An 18,643-nucleotide genomic window follows, 5' to 3' on the forward strand; every position below is an offset into this window, starting at 1 on the left:
TGCCCCGGGTTAGGGGGCGCAAATTACTTGCCTTGCCCCGGGTTAGGGGGCGCAAATTACTTGCCTTGCCCCGGGTTAGGGGGCGCAAATTACTTGCCTTGCCCCGGGTTAGGGGGCACAAATTACTTGCCTTGCCCCGGGTTAGGGGGCGCAAATTACTTGCCTTGCCCCGGGTTAGGGGGCGCAAATTACTTGCCTTGCCCCAGGTGCTGACAACCCACGCTACGCCACTGGGGCAGAGTACTCCTTTGCTCACTCCCTCTATAAATAGTTACACGAATTAATTAAATAACTTACTTAACACGGTAAACAGGCCAGCAAGACCATATAACACTGGTCTTGGAAAACCTAAATTGGCTCCCAGTATGTTTCCAAGCACAATTCAAAGTGTTAGTGCTGACCTTGAAAGCCCCAGATGGCATGGTATACCTGAAGGAGCGTCTCCACCCCCATTGTTCAACCCAAACACTGAGGTCCAGCTACGAGGGCCTTCTGGTGGTTCCCTCACTGTGAGAAGTGAGGTTACAGGGAACCAGACAGAGGGCCTTTTGGGTAGTGGCGCCCGCCCTGTGGAACACCCTCCCATTAGATGTTAAAGAAACAAACAACTATCTGACCTTTAGAAGACATCTGAAGGCAGCCCTGGTTAGGGAAGTTTTTAATGTTTGATGTTTTATTCTGTTTTTAATCTGTTCGGAGCCGCCCAGAGTGGCTGGGGAAACCCATCCAAATAGGTGGGGTATAAATAAATTATTATTATTATTAGTTATTACTATTATTATTATTAGACACTGAACTGCAGCAGAATGGAAACAGCACCAATTGTGACAAATATAGGTTGGAATGTAAACTTCTGCTTTCTTTAATTCCTACTTGCTACCCACATGAAATGAGGCCAATGGCTATGTGTGGCCTTGAGTCCACATGACTCTGGACTAAATGATCCTTTCCAGCTATATGATTCTTAGTGGTCTGAGCTGTTCCTTTCCTTACTGGTGATATTCTGGACACTGTTCCTATTAATCTATCAGCTGTTTCAAGTCCACACCTGTCCCAGGCCAGCCAGTCCATTTGATTACAGCAGTGTTTCCCAAACTTGTCTTTCAGACTACAATTCCCAACAACCTTGACCACTGGTCTTGCCAGCTAGGGATGATGGGAGTTGTAGCCCAAAACAGCGGGAGACCCCAAGTTTGGGAAACACTGGATTACAGTAATGAACTGCAGCATGTCCAGCCCAGCACTTAGATTTCTTTCTCCTTCGTAATCCAAAAGGCTCTCCTATCATGTTGTAGCTAGGCTTGAGCACTGTGAGGCGGCTACTGAGTACGACTTAAGCCCCATCTGCCCTTCCCTGCCGCCCAAGAGGATAATCAAGCATCCTGGTTATTTTCTTCCACTCATTGACTTGCCAATTATTCTCCTTTACTCATGAATGGGAATGGATGTTGTTCGCACTTGTTGTTTGTTATCCAATTAATCTACACGCACTGGCTGCGTTCCAGCGAGTAAGTACCGCAAGAGCAGCCAAGAATTTCAGACTGCTGGCGACATAACCACAGTGCTTGTGGTTCTTTGCCATCCGTCCTTAGCCATGGGATTTGACTGCACACACGGCTCTCTGGATTGCAGCAGCTGTGCACTACATCACTCCTTCTAACGCCGAACGCAGTCCCGGCGCGATGACAGCTTTGCAGCCAAATAGAGCCACTGAGCAACAAGGCAATACCTGTACGTTTGGGGGAATCTCACAGTTTGGAGAAGTATAAACAAAACCTTTTTTAAAAGAGAGAGAAACCCGCCTTTAAGTGACAACCCACATCCCTTGCAAAACAGAAAGTTGCATGGAAGGAAGGAGAATGGGGAAGAATGAGGAATGGTAAATGCACACATATAACCCAGTTCTTGACCACCTCGTTCTGTTAAACTCAGATGACCAGATAGGAGAAATGGATGAAGCTGGAAGGACAAGAAAATAAGATGAGGGGAAAAGGCTAAAAAGCAGGTGGGAGATGGAGGGGCTGAGAGTGGGAGAGGTGAAGGAAGCAGGAGGGATAACTGAAGCAGATATGAGAAACAGTGGGGCTGGGAAGGGGAGAAATCGAGGGGTGGGGCAGAGCAGAGGAGCCAGAGGGAGGACGCAGAGAACAGAAACCTCTCACCTGCAACCTGGCAGTTGATGGTCACGTTTGCACCCAGGATGGTTTTCACGGTGCTCCCAATATCAACAGTGACAGCAGGCAACTCCTTGTTGACCAGGGTGGCTCTTGATGTCTTTATTAATGGCTTCCCTGTAAGCAGAAGGGATTGCGGATTATTAAATAGATAAGGGAAGAAGCAAGATATGGGCACTGCTACACTTCCTGAAAATAGTGCAAGGAATTGGCACAGTCTGTATTTTGTCTCCTGGCTGTCACTGACAGCCCTCGATTAGGACTCCCATTTCCTTCTTCCCCCATTCTGCAAAATTTAGTATGATGCTAAAGCTGTGGTCTAAACCACTGAGCTTAGGGCTTGCCGATTGGAAGCTTGCCAGTTCGAATCCCTGCGACGGGGTGAGCTCCCGTTGTTCGGTCCCCGCTCCTGCCAACCTAGAAGTTCGAAAGCACGTCAAAGTGCAAGTAGATAAATAGGTACTACTCTGGCGGGAAGGTAAACGGTGTTTCCGTGCGCTCTAGTTTCCATCACAGTGTCTTGTTGCACCAGAAGCGGCTTAGTCCTGCTGGCCACATGACCCGGAAGCTGTTTGTGGACAAACGTTGGCTCCCTCGGCCAGTAAAGTGAGATGAGTTCTGCAACCCCAGAGTCATTTGTGACTGGGCTTAACTGTCAGGGGTCATTTACCCTTACCTTTTTAAAGAGTTGCAAGCCTTCAGATGTTCTGCTATATCTTTCATCTTACAAACTGTCACTTTCTTCTTTAATTTTCTCTCCCCCTTAAGTCCGGTCACCCTCATTGGTGGGCAGTGTTGCGGCCAGGCCCCGGACCCCCAAGTGATCCGACTAATGGCAGGCCGGATCGCTTGGCTGCTGGCTATTGGCCAATGCCATCAGCCCTTAGACAGGGCGTTCCCCTGGCAGAAGGCCCAACCAGCAAATGGGGATGCTTGGGCTCACTCCCAGGAGTTGTTAAATTGCAGCCTGTTGTGGTTTACCCTTAGATGCACTCCCAGCAGATGGGCTGGAGTGGAATAGCAACGGTTTTACCCAATGTCTATCCCAAACCATTCTCTACTGTAACCAATAAAGTTGTGGTCATAGTCAAGCCAAAAACCCAAAATGCTGTTGTCCTGTGTGGTTATTCATTTCCCCTAGGGAACTGTGGGGTCATGGGGTCTTGGCATGTAAAACATTTTAACTTGCTTTGTACAAAGTAGCCTACTCAGACTAGACCCTTCCTCTTTTGGAGGGAATTGCTCCTGATCATGCACAACCTTATGTACAGTGGTACCTCGGGTTACATACGCTTCAGGTTACATACGCTTCAGGTTACAGACTCTGCTAACCCAGAAATAGTACCTCGGGTTAAGAACTTTGCTTCAGGATAAGAACAGAAATTGTGCTCTGGCGGCGCGGCGGCAGCGGGAGGCCCCATTAGCTAAAGTGGTGGTTCAGGTTAAGAACAGTTTCAGGTTAAGAACAGACCTCCGGAATGAATTAAATACTTAACTCGAGGTCCCACTGTACTTGCAAACTTCATCTCAAAGTCATCTCTTTCCCCCACATTCCCCATCTGGCAGCTATGTGCATGGATACAGGTGTGCAAAGGCAGCACTATTTTGGAAACAATTCGAAGCATACAATTTGGAGAGAGGGGAGCATATACACAAATGGAGGATGCATAGAGATAATTTTGGGGGCAGCAAAAGACAAAAAGAAATGAAATAAAATAAAATGGAACCAGTAGCCCCTGGCATGGTAAAACATGCCCCAAGAATCTTGGCAGCTCTTATACGATTGAAAACAATATGGTGGTGTGTAAACTGGAGCATGATAACTGCTCATTCACATGTCAAATCCTACCTAAGTCTTTATTCTCTAAGATTAACGTCAAAAATCCTCTTGAACAGGAGAGCAAACTAGACAAATAGAAAGCCAGTTGCAACAATAAACGAAAATGTAACCGAAGCTGATATTTGCTTGACTATTGCCACAATCCTGATGTCTCAAGTATCTGTATACACATTCAGGGCTTCCTCCATAAAGTTAAGTTTCATTCTCCTTGTGCCATTATTTGCATGTCTCCAGGGTAGGGCCCCAGAAAGCTGGAGAAATTAACTTGTGCATCGAAGGGTTAATGGCTGCAAAGTCAGATGAACGACGGAAAATGTTCCATGCTGCTGGAGAGGGAAGAGCTCAAAACGCCCCAGCCCAAGTGAGACTCCATCTAGCTTACGTTATCTTCTTGTATTGGGGCCAGCCCACTTCCGAAGGCATTAATGTTTGTGAGAGAGCTTCTCAGTGCTGGCCGGCTGCATGCTTATCTCCCAGAAGTGGGATTGTTCATGGGCCAGCAGAAGACAGAATGGATGCTGTTGTGTGATTCCACGGGCTTGGGCCCAAAACAGGAGCCTACAAAGCCTATGAATTAATCCAGCTATAAATCAACAGTGGCACTAAGAGGGGGAAAGCTGGCTAAGAAAGGATGGGTGGAACAGGGAGGAGAAGGAGGAAGAATTATGGGTGCTTTAGTTGGCGGCGGCAACCAAAATGGTTGAAATCTGGTTTTGTTCCTGTCCTCCCGCCTCTCCGCAGATCCCGCTGCCACGAATTAAAATCTATAAACTGGCCTGACAGCTGAAATGGACTCATGTGGAATAGGCAGCAAGCTAATCCATGTATTTTGAGAGGATGCCATGAAGCCCTGATGCTGTGCAGATTCACTTTCAGTAGCACTTTTTGTACAGGGGCAGGACTCTAGTGTCCCTGAGACATCAACGTAGAGCAGCATATCCAAGCACAAACATGTTCCATTCAGTCACGGAAAGTTCACCAAGTTCTGATGTTTTACAGGGTGCTCCTAAATCAAGGAGGAGGAAAGAGAGACCTCAAATGGCAATTGGGCTTTTAATTTTTCCTGGTGGTTTCTTCTTCTTCTTCTTCTTTCACGATCTCTTCGTTAGATTAAATATCTGTCAGCTGCTCAGCCCATAAAAAGTAGCAAACTACTCCAAAAATGGAACCACATTTTCTCTCTGGGCCCTCATGTGCTAAATTAATCAAAGAGGCTGAGTGTTTCATTTAGACTGCACAAAGCTTACCCACTTCCTCTGCAGAAAAGTTCTGGGCTCCACTTTTGAAAGAAAATGTGTGCGGTTTATTTTTCCTCCTCCTTCTTTTGGTTAATTGCATTTTCATTATCTCAAACTTGGTGTCCAGATTTCCAGCAGCTGAGTGACTGGGCACTTTCAACTCCTGCTTGACGGATGAGGCTATTCAGAACCTTCATTCAAGTAGTGTTGTCTCTTAAAAATATGACCCAGAGGGCCTTGCATTTGCTAATTTGTTTGCATGAGAAAATGAAATCAAGACATGGAGCATTTTATTAGAAAAATGATTGCTGGTTGCTGAAAACCCAAAGGCATATCTATCTGTTTTGTGTATGCCCCTCTCCCAGCTTTTTCGGGAGACAGTGATTGATTAGCCTCCGTTGGATGAAAACTGTGACTTGAATGAAGAGGCTTTCTTCCAAAACTGTATTCTATACTTATAGCCTTTGAAACTTGCCCATCAGGAGCATAACTGGCTGCAAAGGCTCTCTGCAGAATGGATTGTTATGTCCTACCACAAAATGCTAAGCCTGAAAACTCCCATGTTAAATCCATTTTTGATACCATTCCATTGTTGATAGGAGAGTTCCATAACAGATGAATTATTCCAGTGTTTTATATTACAGTGAAGTTTTTTTTAAGAGAGTCTACATTCTCCTAATTGCATTAGTTTTTCAAGGAGACACAACTGTACTGATTTTCAATGGAAATATTCCAAAAGTAGGCACGAAGCACGCAGAGAGAGAGAGAGAGAGAGAGAAAGGAAGGAAGGAAGGAAGGAAGGAAGGAAGGGGGATGCATTTGGACATAACACAAAACCTGGGTTGGGAAACCTCAGACCAGGGGCCAAAGGCAGCCTCCAAGTCTCTCTCTATAGCCCTAACCACAGTTTCCAACAAAGAAAACAACAAACTGCTGTAACAAACTGAACTATGGTTTAGCGTTACATCCAAACAAGATAAGCATCATGCTTATCAAACAAGATAAGCATCATTCAGGGGAAGGTGACCTTTTTAAAAAAGATATAAACACACCTCAAACCTTGTGGTACATAGCATGTTCTCCTTCATGGAGAGCAAGTGTTGCGGTAGGGTCTAACAAGACATCCCACTGTTGCTGGGCGGGTACAGATAGCTGGCCACCATTGCGATTGGGCTCCCCTTGTCGTTGGGAGGAATTTGATGTTGCCATTTTGTGACTGACAGCCAAAAAGTATACTGTATATTCCCTGTGCAGCGTTGAGCTTCCTCTTTTCGCTGCGCGCATTGGATTACCTGCCCACCCTCCCTATATTTAGGGTTGTTCGCATTGACCTTGCTACGCCTGTCATGGGGTCATCTGCTTTTGGGGCAGGGGCCCGGTAGGAATTTTGTCCATTTGGCAGATTGGCTGGTGCCATTTGGTTTTTGCCTACTGCGTAGCAAATCGTCACAACTTGTAAGCTTGAGGTTAGGCATTGGTTTTATGAATTGGTTGGTGGAGGATTAGCTGTGCCTGCCCCTCCAATGCTGCTGCTGCAAGGGTTTTCTGTTAAAGGAACCCAGGGGCTCACCATGCTTTTGTCTGCACCCCTGTCAAGGGGCTAGGGCCACACAAGAGCCCCTGGGAGCATTTGGGGAGAGGTGAGGGTATGGTACCCAGCTCCATCTCTCTCCCCAAAATGTTTTCCCTTTCTGACTTTCGCAGGCGTGCGAATGTCAGTCTGTCCCCGTGTGGGGTCAGATAGCCACAACCAATGCCTAAGCAACCAATTTTTGTGTTTTAATAAAGTTGTGGCCAAAATTATGCCAAAAACCTTAAACAAAAATTCTGTGTGAATTGTGATTTATTGGGGTGGCTTGGGGACCTCGAAACACAATTTACTGAGGTTTTAATGTCACTGAATGCACATGAGTGATAGATAATAACCCTGTCAGAAAGAAAAGCTGTTGTATTATCTGCTTACTCGTTTTAGCAATTGTCCTACAACGACTCAGGTTTAGCCATTTATCTATTTTTGGCTTTGTTTTTTAATTCTTCTCTGGATTGCAAAGGAATACTGAATTGTCACTGGAGGTGTAATTTTATGCTGGGTGCAAAAGCATTGCTAAACTATTTCAACTGCTGTTGCTCTGAGTAGAAACTTTACAATATCTGCAAGGGCTTTGCACATCGGACTCTGGCCTGCTCCACATTTGGGCTTAACTTTTCAAAAACATAAGAGGAAAAAGGAAGTATTTCTGTGATGACTGCAAGGAACATATTACCTGCTAACGTGACGGCAATGGAAACAGAGTCAGATCCCAATGCATTCGTTGCATTGCAGGTATAGAATCCGACGTCTTCTTCGACAGGCTCCAGAATTTGCAAGGAGTCATCTGGCTGAAGAAGTATTCTGCAGCGACAGACCAATATGTAAGTCTAAGATGCCTTGCCAAGTATGCTATTACTCAGCACTAGCTATTTAAATAAATATATATGCAGAATGACAAGTTACAAGGCCTCATACATTCCAGTTTTGCAGATTCTGTTTAATTAAATAACAAGTTTTTAAATCCAGCAATAACAAACCGCATAAGGCATCTGTAGCCTTCTGTTTTTTAAACTATGCACACATTAACTTTTCAGGTTCTACCTTGATACGACACACTGCTGTGTGCATTGGCTTCCAAAGCAGAGGTGAACGACGTTGACTTGTTCAAGCCCTACTGCATGTCTCAGTGCCTTGCAGCCTCCCCACCGCAGCTTCACAGCACCCGTTAATTGCAATCTCTAGTACTCCTGTGCAAAGGCATAGTCTTCACAACCCTGTGACCATGTCCCAAGGCAGGGAATGGTCCCAAGGCAGGCATGGTCCCCAAGCCCCAGGATCTGATGACTACCTCCACCTGTGCCGGTCCTCTGCCTAACCATCATTTTGGTCAATACGGTCACCTCAAAGCTCCACATCATTCTTCCGTTTCACCTTTCCCCAGAAAACATGCATATATTTGTTGCTGGGCCTCCAAATATCTGAGGTTGCCTTAGCTAAGTTTCCTCCCTTTCCAGCCTGGGATGTTCATATGCCAAGGCTTCTCCAACTATGTGACTAAATTTGATGCAAGGGGGAACGAAATATTGGATTAGGGAAATCCTCTTTCAAATGTCATTATCATGTGAATGTTGAAGACTAGGGGGCTGCCAATTTTTAAGGAGCAAATTCCACTGACTTCAGCGCAAGTAGCATCACGATCTCTCCTGTGGGAACTACTGGAAACAGCCCATTAACAACCTCTTGTTTTTCATAGACAATGCTACTTTGAATACCTACACATTCTTTTGAATAATTTCTCCCAAAGCAGGACTCCAACATTTGCTGAAAACCATGCTGCTGCTGTTGGTTGTTCTGAGATGGCAGCCCCACTGGCTGCTTCAACTTCGAGCCTCTTAATATTGTATGAGGCAGGGGTTGCCAACTTTTCTGAGCCCATGGGCGTATTTACAAACCAGAAAAACTGTTGTGGGCATCACACACACACACACACACACACACACACACACACACACAGCATCCTGTTCTCTTGGCTGCAGCACCAGGCATCTCCCAAACCTAATATCAGTAGGAGAAGGGTGGGGATGAGACCCTACAGGCATCCGGGCAGGCCTCTGCAGGTGGTGCAGGTGTGCCTAAAGGTGCCACTTTAAGGTAAAAGTTAAAGGACCCCTGGACGGTTAAGTCCAGTCAAAGGCGACTCTGGGGTTGCTGCACTCATCTCACTTTCAAACCTAGGGAACTGGCGTTTCTTCACAGACAGCTTTCTGGGTCATGTGGCCAGCAGGACTAAACTGCTTCTGGTGCAACAGAACACCATGACGGAAACCAGAGCGCATGGAAATGCCATTTACCTTCCCACCGCGGCGGTACCTATTTATCTACTTGCACTGGCATGCTTTCGAACTGCTAGGTGGGCAGGAGCTGGGACAGAGAAAGGGGAGCTAACCCCGTCGTGGGGATTCGAACTGCCAGTCTACCGATCGGCAAGCCCAAGAGGCTCATGTTATTCTAAAGCAGCAATGCTGCAGCAAGCAAAGGCTCTAGCAGCTCAGACAGCTGCCTGTGGCTGCAAAGCCAGACAGGGTGTGTGTGACTGCTGCCATGGAAACAAAGGGGCAGTCCATCCTTATTGAGCACAGGATATGAGCTCAGTGTGTGTCATATGACCTGTACAGGATGTACATGGGTGGAGTTTGGAGTTTCTCTCTGTTTGTTGAAGAGAGCAGACATCTTTTACTGTATGACTGCTGAAGACAGGAATAAAAGCATGTAGTTACATTTCTGTCTGTGTCTGATTCCCCTCCCTGGGGATATGCAGGGAGGAGGAGAAGGAGGAGAAGCAGTTGGTGTGTTTTTCTCACAGCCTGAGGAAAATCGCCGGAACGGACCTCGTGTGTTTTTCCTGCCGGGAGTCGCCGGAGGGAGGTCAAAGGAATTCAGCCAGTGCCTGCAGATAGGCACATACCTCTGACCGAGCCTGAATTCCAACAGCTCAGTGGTTTAGAGCACAGCACCACCCGCATCCCTGGAGCCACTTTGGTGACCTCTGGGTAAAGGAATTAAATCTGAAATCTGGTTGACACTAAAGAAAGGAGCTCGAAGCTGGCCAGAACCTCCCTTCTTTCTGGTAGATTTTTCTCTACCAAAGTTCATGGCAGATTATACCTGCTGCTCTTGGTCTGTCACAACTGCACATTTGATTTTTGATTTTTTTTTGCTGCTGCAAAATTAGCAATCAGATTACTGGATTTCATGCTTTCTGCTTCCAGGGAAATCTTTCTACATTGCCTTCTTGTCTATCAGCAGAATTCTGCGTACCTGCGTACCTGCTGCAGAGAATTCTGGGGCATGTACTAAAGTGCAAACTCAGCTCACGTAAAACAGGAGGCAAGTCCTACTGTTCCTCACTGTTAACTCTGTATGAGCTGAGATTTTGTGCCCCTAGCATGTGGACAGCATTAGAAGGCAGCTTCACACTGCGCATGATTATGCCAGACAAACTCTTTCAGGGAAGATTTTCTACCGTTTAACACTTTCTCATAGATGAACCTGATAAATTTATGAGGACCCCCCAGCTTGAAAACCTTTATTGTGTGCAGTTGAGGACACATTGGTAGCAGGTTTCTGGGGTCTCTGTGTGATGCCTTCCTTTCTATGGAAAAATGTTTTGTGATTCCTGAGGATATATCCGCTTAGCACCGGGAATGAAGAAGGGTAAAAAGCACTGTCCCTGGATCCCAAAACATTCATGAACTGGAAAGAAACTGGAAGAGAGTGAGATTGTGAGTTGACAGATGGCAGGGAGGAAAAGGGTTAAGAAGCCTCTTCCTGTTCCTTCCTTTTGCCTGAAGAATGTCTTAGGCTGCTTTTCATTTAAAACAGCAACACCACACACTGAGAGAAAAAGGCATGCCATTTCTAGTTTAGCCCTGAATTCTTCATTATCTGATTTGCTGACTATCTGAATTCTGTGTCTGCCACCTATGTGATCCTGCGTAATTGCAAGCCTGTGCAAACAACAGCAATGCAGTTTATTCAAACTCAAGAGATCATTGGGATAAACCATACTTTGCAAGTGACAAGCAGACAACTAAGATCCAGGGAGTCTAGTTGACTTTTCCAAGACCACACAAGGAAACTAGTAGCAGCGATCTCTCATCTTTCACATCCCATGGGCCAATTCCAACGTTAATCTTGCCTACTTGCGTTTCGAAATAGCATAAAAGGAAGCAGCCAGGAAAAGGATGGTAATGACAACAATGATGCAGATATTTGCAAACTGGGAGCTGGGAAGGAGCCTGTGACTCAACTCATACGCAGCCCCTTTGCACATTTGGTGCAAGTCTTTCACCAAACTGTTCCAGTAGTGTAAAGACTGGACCTCCAAACATTTTGGGACTTTTCCTGGCCACGTCTGTTAATACTGTTCCAAAGGAAAAGTAGGAAAATGTAACTTCAGAAGGGGGCCCCAGCTTCTTCCCAAGCAGCTGGGAAAATCCCCACATCCCACTAACAGGACAAAATCATTATTATGTATTAAAAACATTTGTAGCGTATTACATATCCATCATCTTTAGAAATTGTCATCTGTTCCAGGCTTCTCTAGCAATAGTCTCCTGTTTTAACCGAGGGAATATCTGGCATTTGCAAAACAGGGGAAGCTTCTACAACAGTTATACAGTGGTACCTCGGGTTACATACGCTTCAGGTTACAGACTCTGCTAACCCAGAAATAGTACCTCGGGTTAAGAACTTTGCTTCAGGATGAGAACAGAAATCGTGCTCTGGTGGTGCGGCGGCAGCAGGAGGCCCCATTAGCTAAAGTGGTGCTTCAGGTTAAGAACAGTTTCAGGTTAAGAACGGACCTCCAGAACGAATTAAATACTTAATCCGAGGTACCACTGTATATGCAAAGCAAAAGCACCCAATTCCAAGATTATAGGGATCAGGGGGATCCTTTTGAAAGAGGGAAATGCATAAAAAAATAGGTGGGGGTGCACTCAGAAACAGACCCTCCAAGTGTCCCTATTTTCCAGAGTTAATCCCGCAGAGCCCAGGGCTTGCCAATCAGAAGGTCGGTGGTTCGAATCCCCATGATAGGGTGAGCTCCCGTTGTTCAATCCCTGCTCCTGCCCACCTAGCAGTTCAAAAGCACACTAGTGCAAGTAGATAAATAGGTACCACTCCAGTGGGAAGGTAAACAGCATTTCCGTGCGCTGCTCTGGTTTCGCCAGAAGCAGCTTAGTCCTGCTGGCCACATGACCCGGAAAAACTGCCTGCGGACAAATGCCAGCTCCCTTGGCCTGTAAAGCGAGATGAGCGTCACAACCCCAGAGTCGTCCGCGACTAGACTTAACGGTCAGGGGTCCCTTTACCTTTACTTTTTTTAATCCCAAATTTACAGAAGCTGGGGAGGCATAGCCAGGATTTATTTTAGGAGGGGGACAGGCTTTATGTTATTGAGGGGGAAGTACCAAGTTATCTGAGATGCAATTGGTTATTTGGTTAAAGTATTTTTGTTTATTTACTTGATTGATTGATGCCCCCCTGCCCCCCCCCATGGCTGCGCCCATGCATCCAGGGTCTGATTTGATCCTGGAATGTCCCACTTTCCTTAGGACATCCCTATTTTGATTGTCAAAATGTTTCAGGGTATGGAGTCCGTCCCCCCCCAACCAAGGAGATAAGTAACTCCACAACCTTTAGAAGACATCCGAAGGAAGTCCCTGTATAGGGAAGCATTTTAAATGTTTAATGTTTTATTATGTTTTCATACATGTTGGAAACTGCCTAGAGTGGCTAGGGAAACCCAGTCAGATGGGCAGGACATAAGTACAGTACAGTCGTACTTTGGTTTTTGAACAGAATGCGTTTCCGGAAGTCCGTTCGACTTCCGAATCGTTCGGAAACCAAGGCGAAGCTTCCGATTGGCTGCAGAAGAGTCCTCAAGCCAATCAGAAGCTGCGCTGGACGTTCACAAAGTTCGCAAACCGGAACACCTACTTCTGGGTTTGCAACATTCGAGTTCTGAGTTGTTCATGAACTAAGCTGTTCGAAAACCAAGGGATGACTGTAATGAAATTGTCGTCGTCCTTGTTTTAATTGGGAAAGTGTTGGAGGATATGCAAGAACTTAGGTCTGTATGAGATCATGCTTGTGGAGCAGAGGGTGGAAGCCAAGTATAAAGTCTATATCACTCATAGGGGTGGCTGTGGCATGGAGATTTTGGAGATAATATGCCACAGATCTTGTGTTATCAATGGCGCCTCTGTATCATTCATAATCACACATAAATATACACAGGTATGCTGGACTTGGGCCAAAGGGTTTCCAAGCTTGGGCCTCTGAAAATCTATAGGTGGCCCTAACACACCTCTCTCTCTCTCTCTCTCTCTCTCTCTCTCTCTCTCTCTCTCTCTCTCTCTCCCTCTCTCTCATTTTGCAGCTTCCACTTCAAAAAAGCTAATACTAGAAACTTCCTCAACCCGTTCTTAAGTTTAATGGGGGGGGGGGGGGGGACTATAGGCAAGGTTGCTTTTCTCAGAAGAAAATTGTAGCAGCTGTTTTACATAAATCGTTTTGCCAGGATGGTGACAGAAAAAGAAATTGGGGGAGTAACCAAGGCAAAAGAGGATGTGAAAGCTGGAATGAGAAAGCCCATCCGAGTGCAATCAAAGTCTAGTTGCTTACCATGCGCTGATGATATTTTTTTTTGTTTTCCCCTTGAATGAAAACTACTGCCTCATGAACCACAAAGTTAAGGATATTTGATCTCACCCACAGCTCCATGGGTGGCAACACTCTAAAACAAACCAGATTAAGGCCACCCATCAAATACTTTTTTTGGGGGGGGGGAGGGGAAAAGCAAACTAGGGAAGGGCAGCGCACAGACTCTACCTTTAAAACACATTTGAAGCACATTTTATTCCTCAAAGAATTCTCAGCACCCTCATAGAGTAACAATTCCCAGCCACCCTTAATAAACTACAGTGGCCAGAATTCTCTGAGGAGTAAAAACGTGCTTCAAATGTATAGTGTGTACGCAGACAAGGTTCTGTCCCACCAAAAGCTATGTTGAGCTTCCTATTGCTCTGCAACATGTAGGAGGCGAAAAGGATCTGGCCTTACATATTTAGGAAGGCTTTCGACTTCATCGAAAGAGGCCCGGGGTCTTCTTCAGCAGACCATAAAGAAGAGGGTCATTCCTTCCTCCAGAAAGGGTAGCCTTCAAGATGGCATGTAATTGCTACACGGCTATTTAGAAACCAGCCTATGCAAAACTCACACCTGTGTGCACAAAATACCCTTTTAGTACACAGGTAAGCGTCGGCTGGTTCAGCATGTTCATCTGAATAGCATAGCACGGTCATGAACAAGGTCTTGAAAATGAGTACTCAAATAGTTAGGACTGCTTCACATGTTGCATTTTGAGGTGTACATCTGAGATGCTTTAGGCATACACCTAAAAATGCGCAACTTGAAGGGGACAAATGCATTTGTAAACTGACTACACTTCCAACTTGACTGTACTCTTTGTGGTAACCCTCTACAAAAAGAAAAAGAAATGTATGAAATGGTACTATGGATGATAAGTAAAGGTAAAGGGACCCCTGACCATCAGGTCCATTCGTGGCCGACTCTGGGGTTGCGGCACTCATCTCGCTTTATTGGCCGAGGGAGCCTGTGCACAGCTTCCGGGTCATGTGGCCAGCATGACTAAGCCGCTTCTGGCGCACCAGAGCAGCGCACGGAAACGTGCTTTCAAACTGCTAGGTTGGCAGGAGCAGGGACCGAGCAACGAGAGCTCACCCCGTCACAGGAATTCGAACCACCAACATTCTGATCGGCAAGTTCTAGGCTCTGTGGTTTAACCCACAGCGCCACCCGCATCCCTTACTATGGATGATACCGAGAGGGAAAATACGTTATTTACCTAAATTGAGAATCACAGAATTGTAGAGTTAGAAGGGACCTCAAGGGTGATCAAGTCCAATCCCCTGCGTTGCAACATATCTCCTCACAGGACTCATTCCACTCTATTGAGAGCACCTCACCCCAAGAAGTTGGTGCACATATACTACTCAAGCACATTTATTTGCAGTGTGGGATCAAGATACAATTTTCTCTTGCTTGATATCAAGCTTAATCCTTGTGTGGACTTAATGAATATCAATTTATTTTTAAAAGCCTGACACACACACAAATACCTATACACCACACCACAGTAAGTTCAAACAGAATGTGTGTATTATTATTATTATTATTATTATTATTATTAATCACTTTATGGGCACTTTCCCAACAGGATGTAACCACTGGCTATGCAAATCTGTGCATGCAACTCTCTACAGGCCAGAAAGATATTTTTACAGGACAATGTCCAATCAAATATATATACCATAGGCCTATTCTTGATTAAGACTGCATGTGCTTTTCATAACAAATACATTCCTGTTCTTACATTGAGGGTGGGAGAGTCACACACGTTTTGCTTTTAGTGGTAAAAATGAAATGTATCATGTGCCAGGGAAATAACAACAACAATAATGAATGAAAATGCTGTTTTAAAAAGCAACAATGCTGCAAATGCTAGCAAATTGCAGAAATCGTTGCACTTGGAGAGCTTCTAGCCACAGAAAAGGGAGAGCAGCAAGCAAGCTAACTCTGTATCTAACCCACAAGCGATGAACTGCACCTTGAATAAATCACAAACTTGCTAGATCCTCGACAGAAACAGCCATTTAAAATTAATTTTAGCTCTGAGAGTTGACTCTTGTGTGCCTTCTCATTTCCTAGGCTGACCCCGGTGACCGGACTCGGATATTTAACCTCAGGCCCATAACTTACGCATAGAGGAAACATGTACTGGCAGCAGATTCTTGGATGGCTGCCTTGTAAATACGTCAACTCATGCAGATGTCTCTGAGCACACTAGCAGGTCTTAAGCCGCTCTCTCATATGGCCACCCAACCCTGTGCATGCATAGCGCCACAAATGAACACACAGTTGAAAGCATAGCGAGGATACAAGGCCCCAGATACATGATCAAATATCTCCAGCCGTAAGAAAACGACACAGAAAGGAGTTTTGCTTAAAAACAAAAGCAAAACGAAAACATCCCCCGTTTTCTGCACAAATTAGAAGCTGCCTTATATTGGGTTCTCTCCCAATGACTCAAGCCCCCTTAAAACAATGGAAAACAAACTTTTGGGCAAGGATGCCACAAGTCAAAGCTAATGCATAAGATGTGCTTCTCTGTTGTGCCTGTGTTATATAGCGGGCAGGGGGTTGGACTTGGCCTGGAAGAAACTTTAGCAATTGTAAATGATGGGGCTGTACCTTTTATCACATGTGAAACTTTCCTATATATGGGTCCCATATGTAGCTGCAGCTGCTGTTAATAATGACTGCTCACTTCACCAATTTAACCCAAACCTAAAATGGTATTATTTTTCACTTGGGTGTGTAAATAATCATCACTATATGCTGATTATTCAGAGAACTCGGAGGAATTTATTACAGATGGGTGTTTGACAGTTCAGGCTACAGGTTTTATTGCCCATGAAGAGTTCGGAAATGAAGTAGTAGCGTTCTTGGTGAAGCAATTCTCTCCCTGCCAACATAGGAGAGGGAACATGTCTTGACTGAAATCTGCCCCCCCCCCCGTGTTCTTGACAACCCCCTAAGCCCTTCGAACAATTAAACAGTTCCTTTTCACTGTGAATCATCAATCTTGCTAAAAAGATTCTATGCTAATTATGTTTCAAACTACATTTTTAAATAAAAAATCAAAATCAGCCAGAGACAGGCTATCAGAAAGGAGGCAGGTGGCATCAGGGTGCTTTTTTAAATATGCTCTTTATTAAACAAAGTTCTGTGTTCCCCATTTACTGTACTCAGGAATCTATTTTTTAAAAGGCTGTAATTTCCCCTGCTTTTGGCCAAAGTGGATGAAATTTTAAGTCACAAGAGTCCCTCCAGAATATATTAAACCTGCTAAGTTGTAGGTATTTCATGCAGGGAATCTTTAAAGTTAAATTCATATTAACCGTCTATAACTTTCTGCCAGAATTTGCAGGACTGGCTACTTCCATCTGAGTGAAGTGTGTCAAATTTTACAATTTATAGCTGCAAAATGATAGCTGCAGTGGGTTTTTGTTTTTTTGCAAGGGCAGAATTTACTGTTCTGGGATGAGTGCTGTAGGAACCATAGGGGAGGCATGAAACAAAGAACATGAATCCTCAGGAAATACTGTGGTGGCAGAAATGTAACCCCCCCCCCCAGAAATGACCCTGTTACCCCAAGGGGTGGGGGTAGGCTTCTAGCTCCCCAGATTTTCTTGCGCTACAGTGGGGATCTCCCCATTGATCTCTCCATAGGGGAAGGTATTGATCCATGCACTGAATAACAAAGACAGGTTTTAATCAGTGGTCGTCACATGGACAGTACCACTCCACACTGTGTGTGCATGCTTGCAAAGTGTGCCCCCAGAACAGGAACTGTGAACACCAAAGTATAAATACTACAACAGAAAACGAAGGAAGTGCATAGCTTAATCCTTGGGAAGGTAAAATCAACAGAATTTGTTACCTTTTGCTGAACTGCACAACCTCTCCATTCTTTGCCCAGCTAATGGTGGGCTTTGGGTTCCCAACCGCCTCGCAGTGAAGAAGAACACTTAGTGTCCCGCTAGCTAAAACGACAGTATGTCCGAGATGGGTGACCACTTCAGAGGCGGAGAGCTGCTGTGCCGCAGATATCTTCTTGAGAATGGCAGGCTTTCTATGAGGTCCCCGCGAGCCGTTTGTCAGCTCTGGTGATGAGGACAAGTGGGCTTCAGCCGAAGACATTCTCAAGGAGCTGGTGAACTCGGAAAAATACTTGCTGAACGGGACCTCCACTGAAGCAGAACTGACCCTGCTCCCTTGCGTTTTGAAAAGGGACTCCTGATGTTCCAAATGGCTCTTGAAAATTTCGTGGGCCAGCTGCGCAACCAGCTGCTTGCTATAGACATCCTGAACTTCCTCTGGCTGTTGGGACAAGTTTCTCAGGATGTCGTCCAAACGATCCTGGTTGGCGACCATGGTGAAAGGAAGGGTGTACTCCTGGCCTTGATCTTCCTCGGAAGAGATGTTTCTCTCCGCAGAGTCCTGAGCTTCCCATGGCTCTGGGTGGTCGCGAGGCCAGCCTCTGTACTCCAAAAGCCTGGAGACAATATCATCGTACCGGCTGCTAGGGTCGGTAAGAAGCCCCCGTTTCTCAGTTTTGCTCCCGTTGAAGAGGATTCCGTTCTGATGCTTCTCCTGGGCGTGGAAAGCTTCGTTCAAGCTGGCCTTCCTTGTGGCTTCTTCTTCTTTCATCATCCCAAGTGACAAGGCGGCCATGCGCTTGTTGTGGCCTCCTATGAGCTTAATCACAAAATGCTCCCGAGCCAGCCCTGCTGTGCAGGTGTAAGTCCCCGTATCGGAGGGCTTCAACCGATGAATTTTCATATATCCATACGGAGCAATAGTCACGTGAGCTGAGCTGATGAGCCGCTTGCCATCTTTCTCCCATGTGATCATTGGCTTCCGGAACCTTCTCACGGGGCACCTGAGGATGACGGAGGTTTTGGGGAGAAGGTAGGCGTACCCGCCAACAACGAAGTGCAGCTTTCTCTGTTTCCTTGTTTGGATGAAGACTTTCTTTTGAGCCATGATCAGAGGGGTTTGCTTGTGAGATGGCCTCTGGTGTCCTGAAATGTAATTAATAATGTTTGGAAATGGAACCACATCATCTCTCCATTCTCAGCCTAGCAAGTTCGGGTGGAAACTAGAATTGGATTATCCCCTCTCTCCCATTTTGTTCCAGTTCATCTGT

At 45.6% G+C, this 18,643-nt stretch overlaps 1 protein-coding gene across 1 annotated transcript in view; it reads right to left on the reverse strand.

The window, feature by feature from the left end:
* The window catches only part of ADAMTSL1 (ADAMTS like 1), a 256,986-nt gene that overhangs the window by 37,342 nt on the left and 201,001 nt on the right, over positions 1 to 18,643 (reverse strand). Inside the window, exons 19-21 of the mRNA XM_081844758.1 lie at positions 17,375 to 18,518; positions 7,517 to 7,644; positions 2,163 to 2,291 (exon numbers count right to left, since the gene is read on the reverse strand). Of these exons, the coding sequence (XP_081700884.1) occupies positions 2,163 to 2,291; positions 7,517 to 7,644; positions 17,375 to 18,518 (1,401 nt within the window). The remainder of the gene's footprint in view (positions 1 to 2,162; positions 2,292 to 7,516; positions 7,645 to 17,374; positions 18,519 to 18,643) is intronic.

This window comes from Podarcis erhardii (assembly GCF_964252035.2).
Source record: "Podarcis erhardii genome assembly, chromosome: 17".
Taxonomy (NCBI): domain Eukaryota; kingdom Metazoa; phylum Chordata; class Lepidosauria; order Squamata; family Lacertidae; genus Podarcis; species Podarcis erhardii.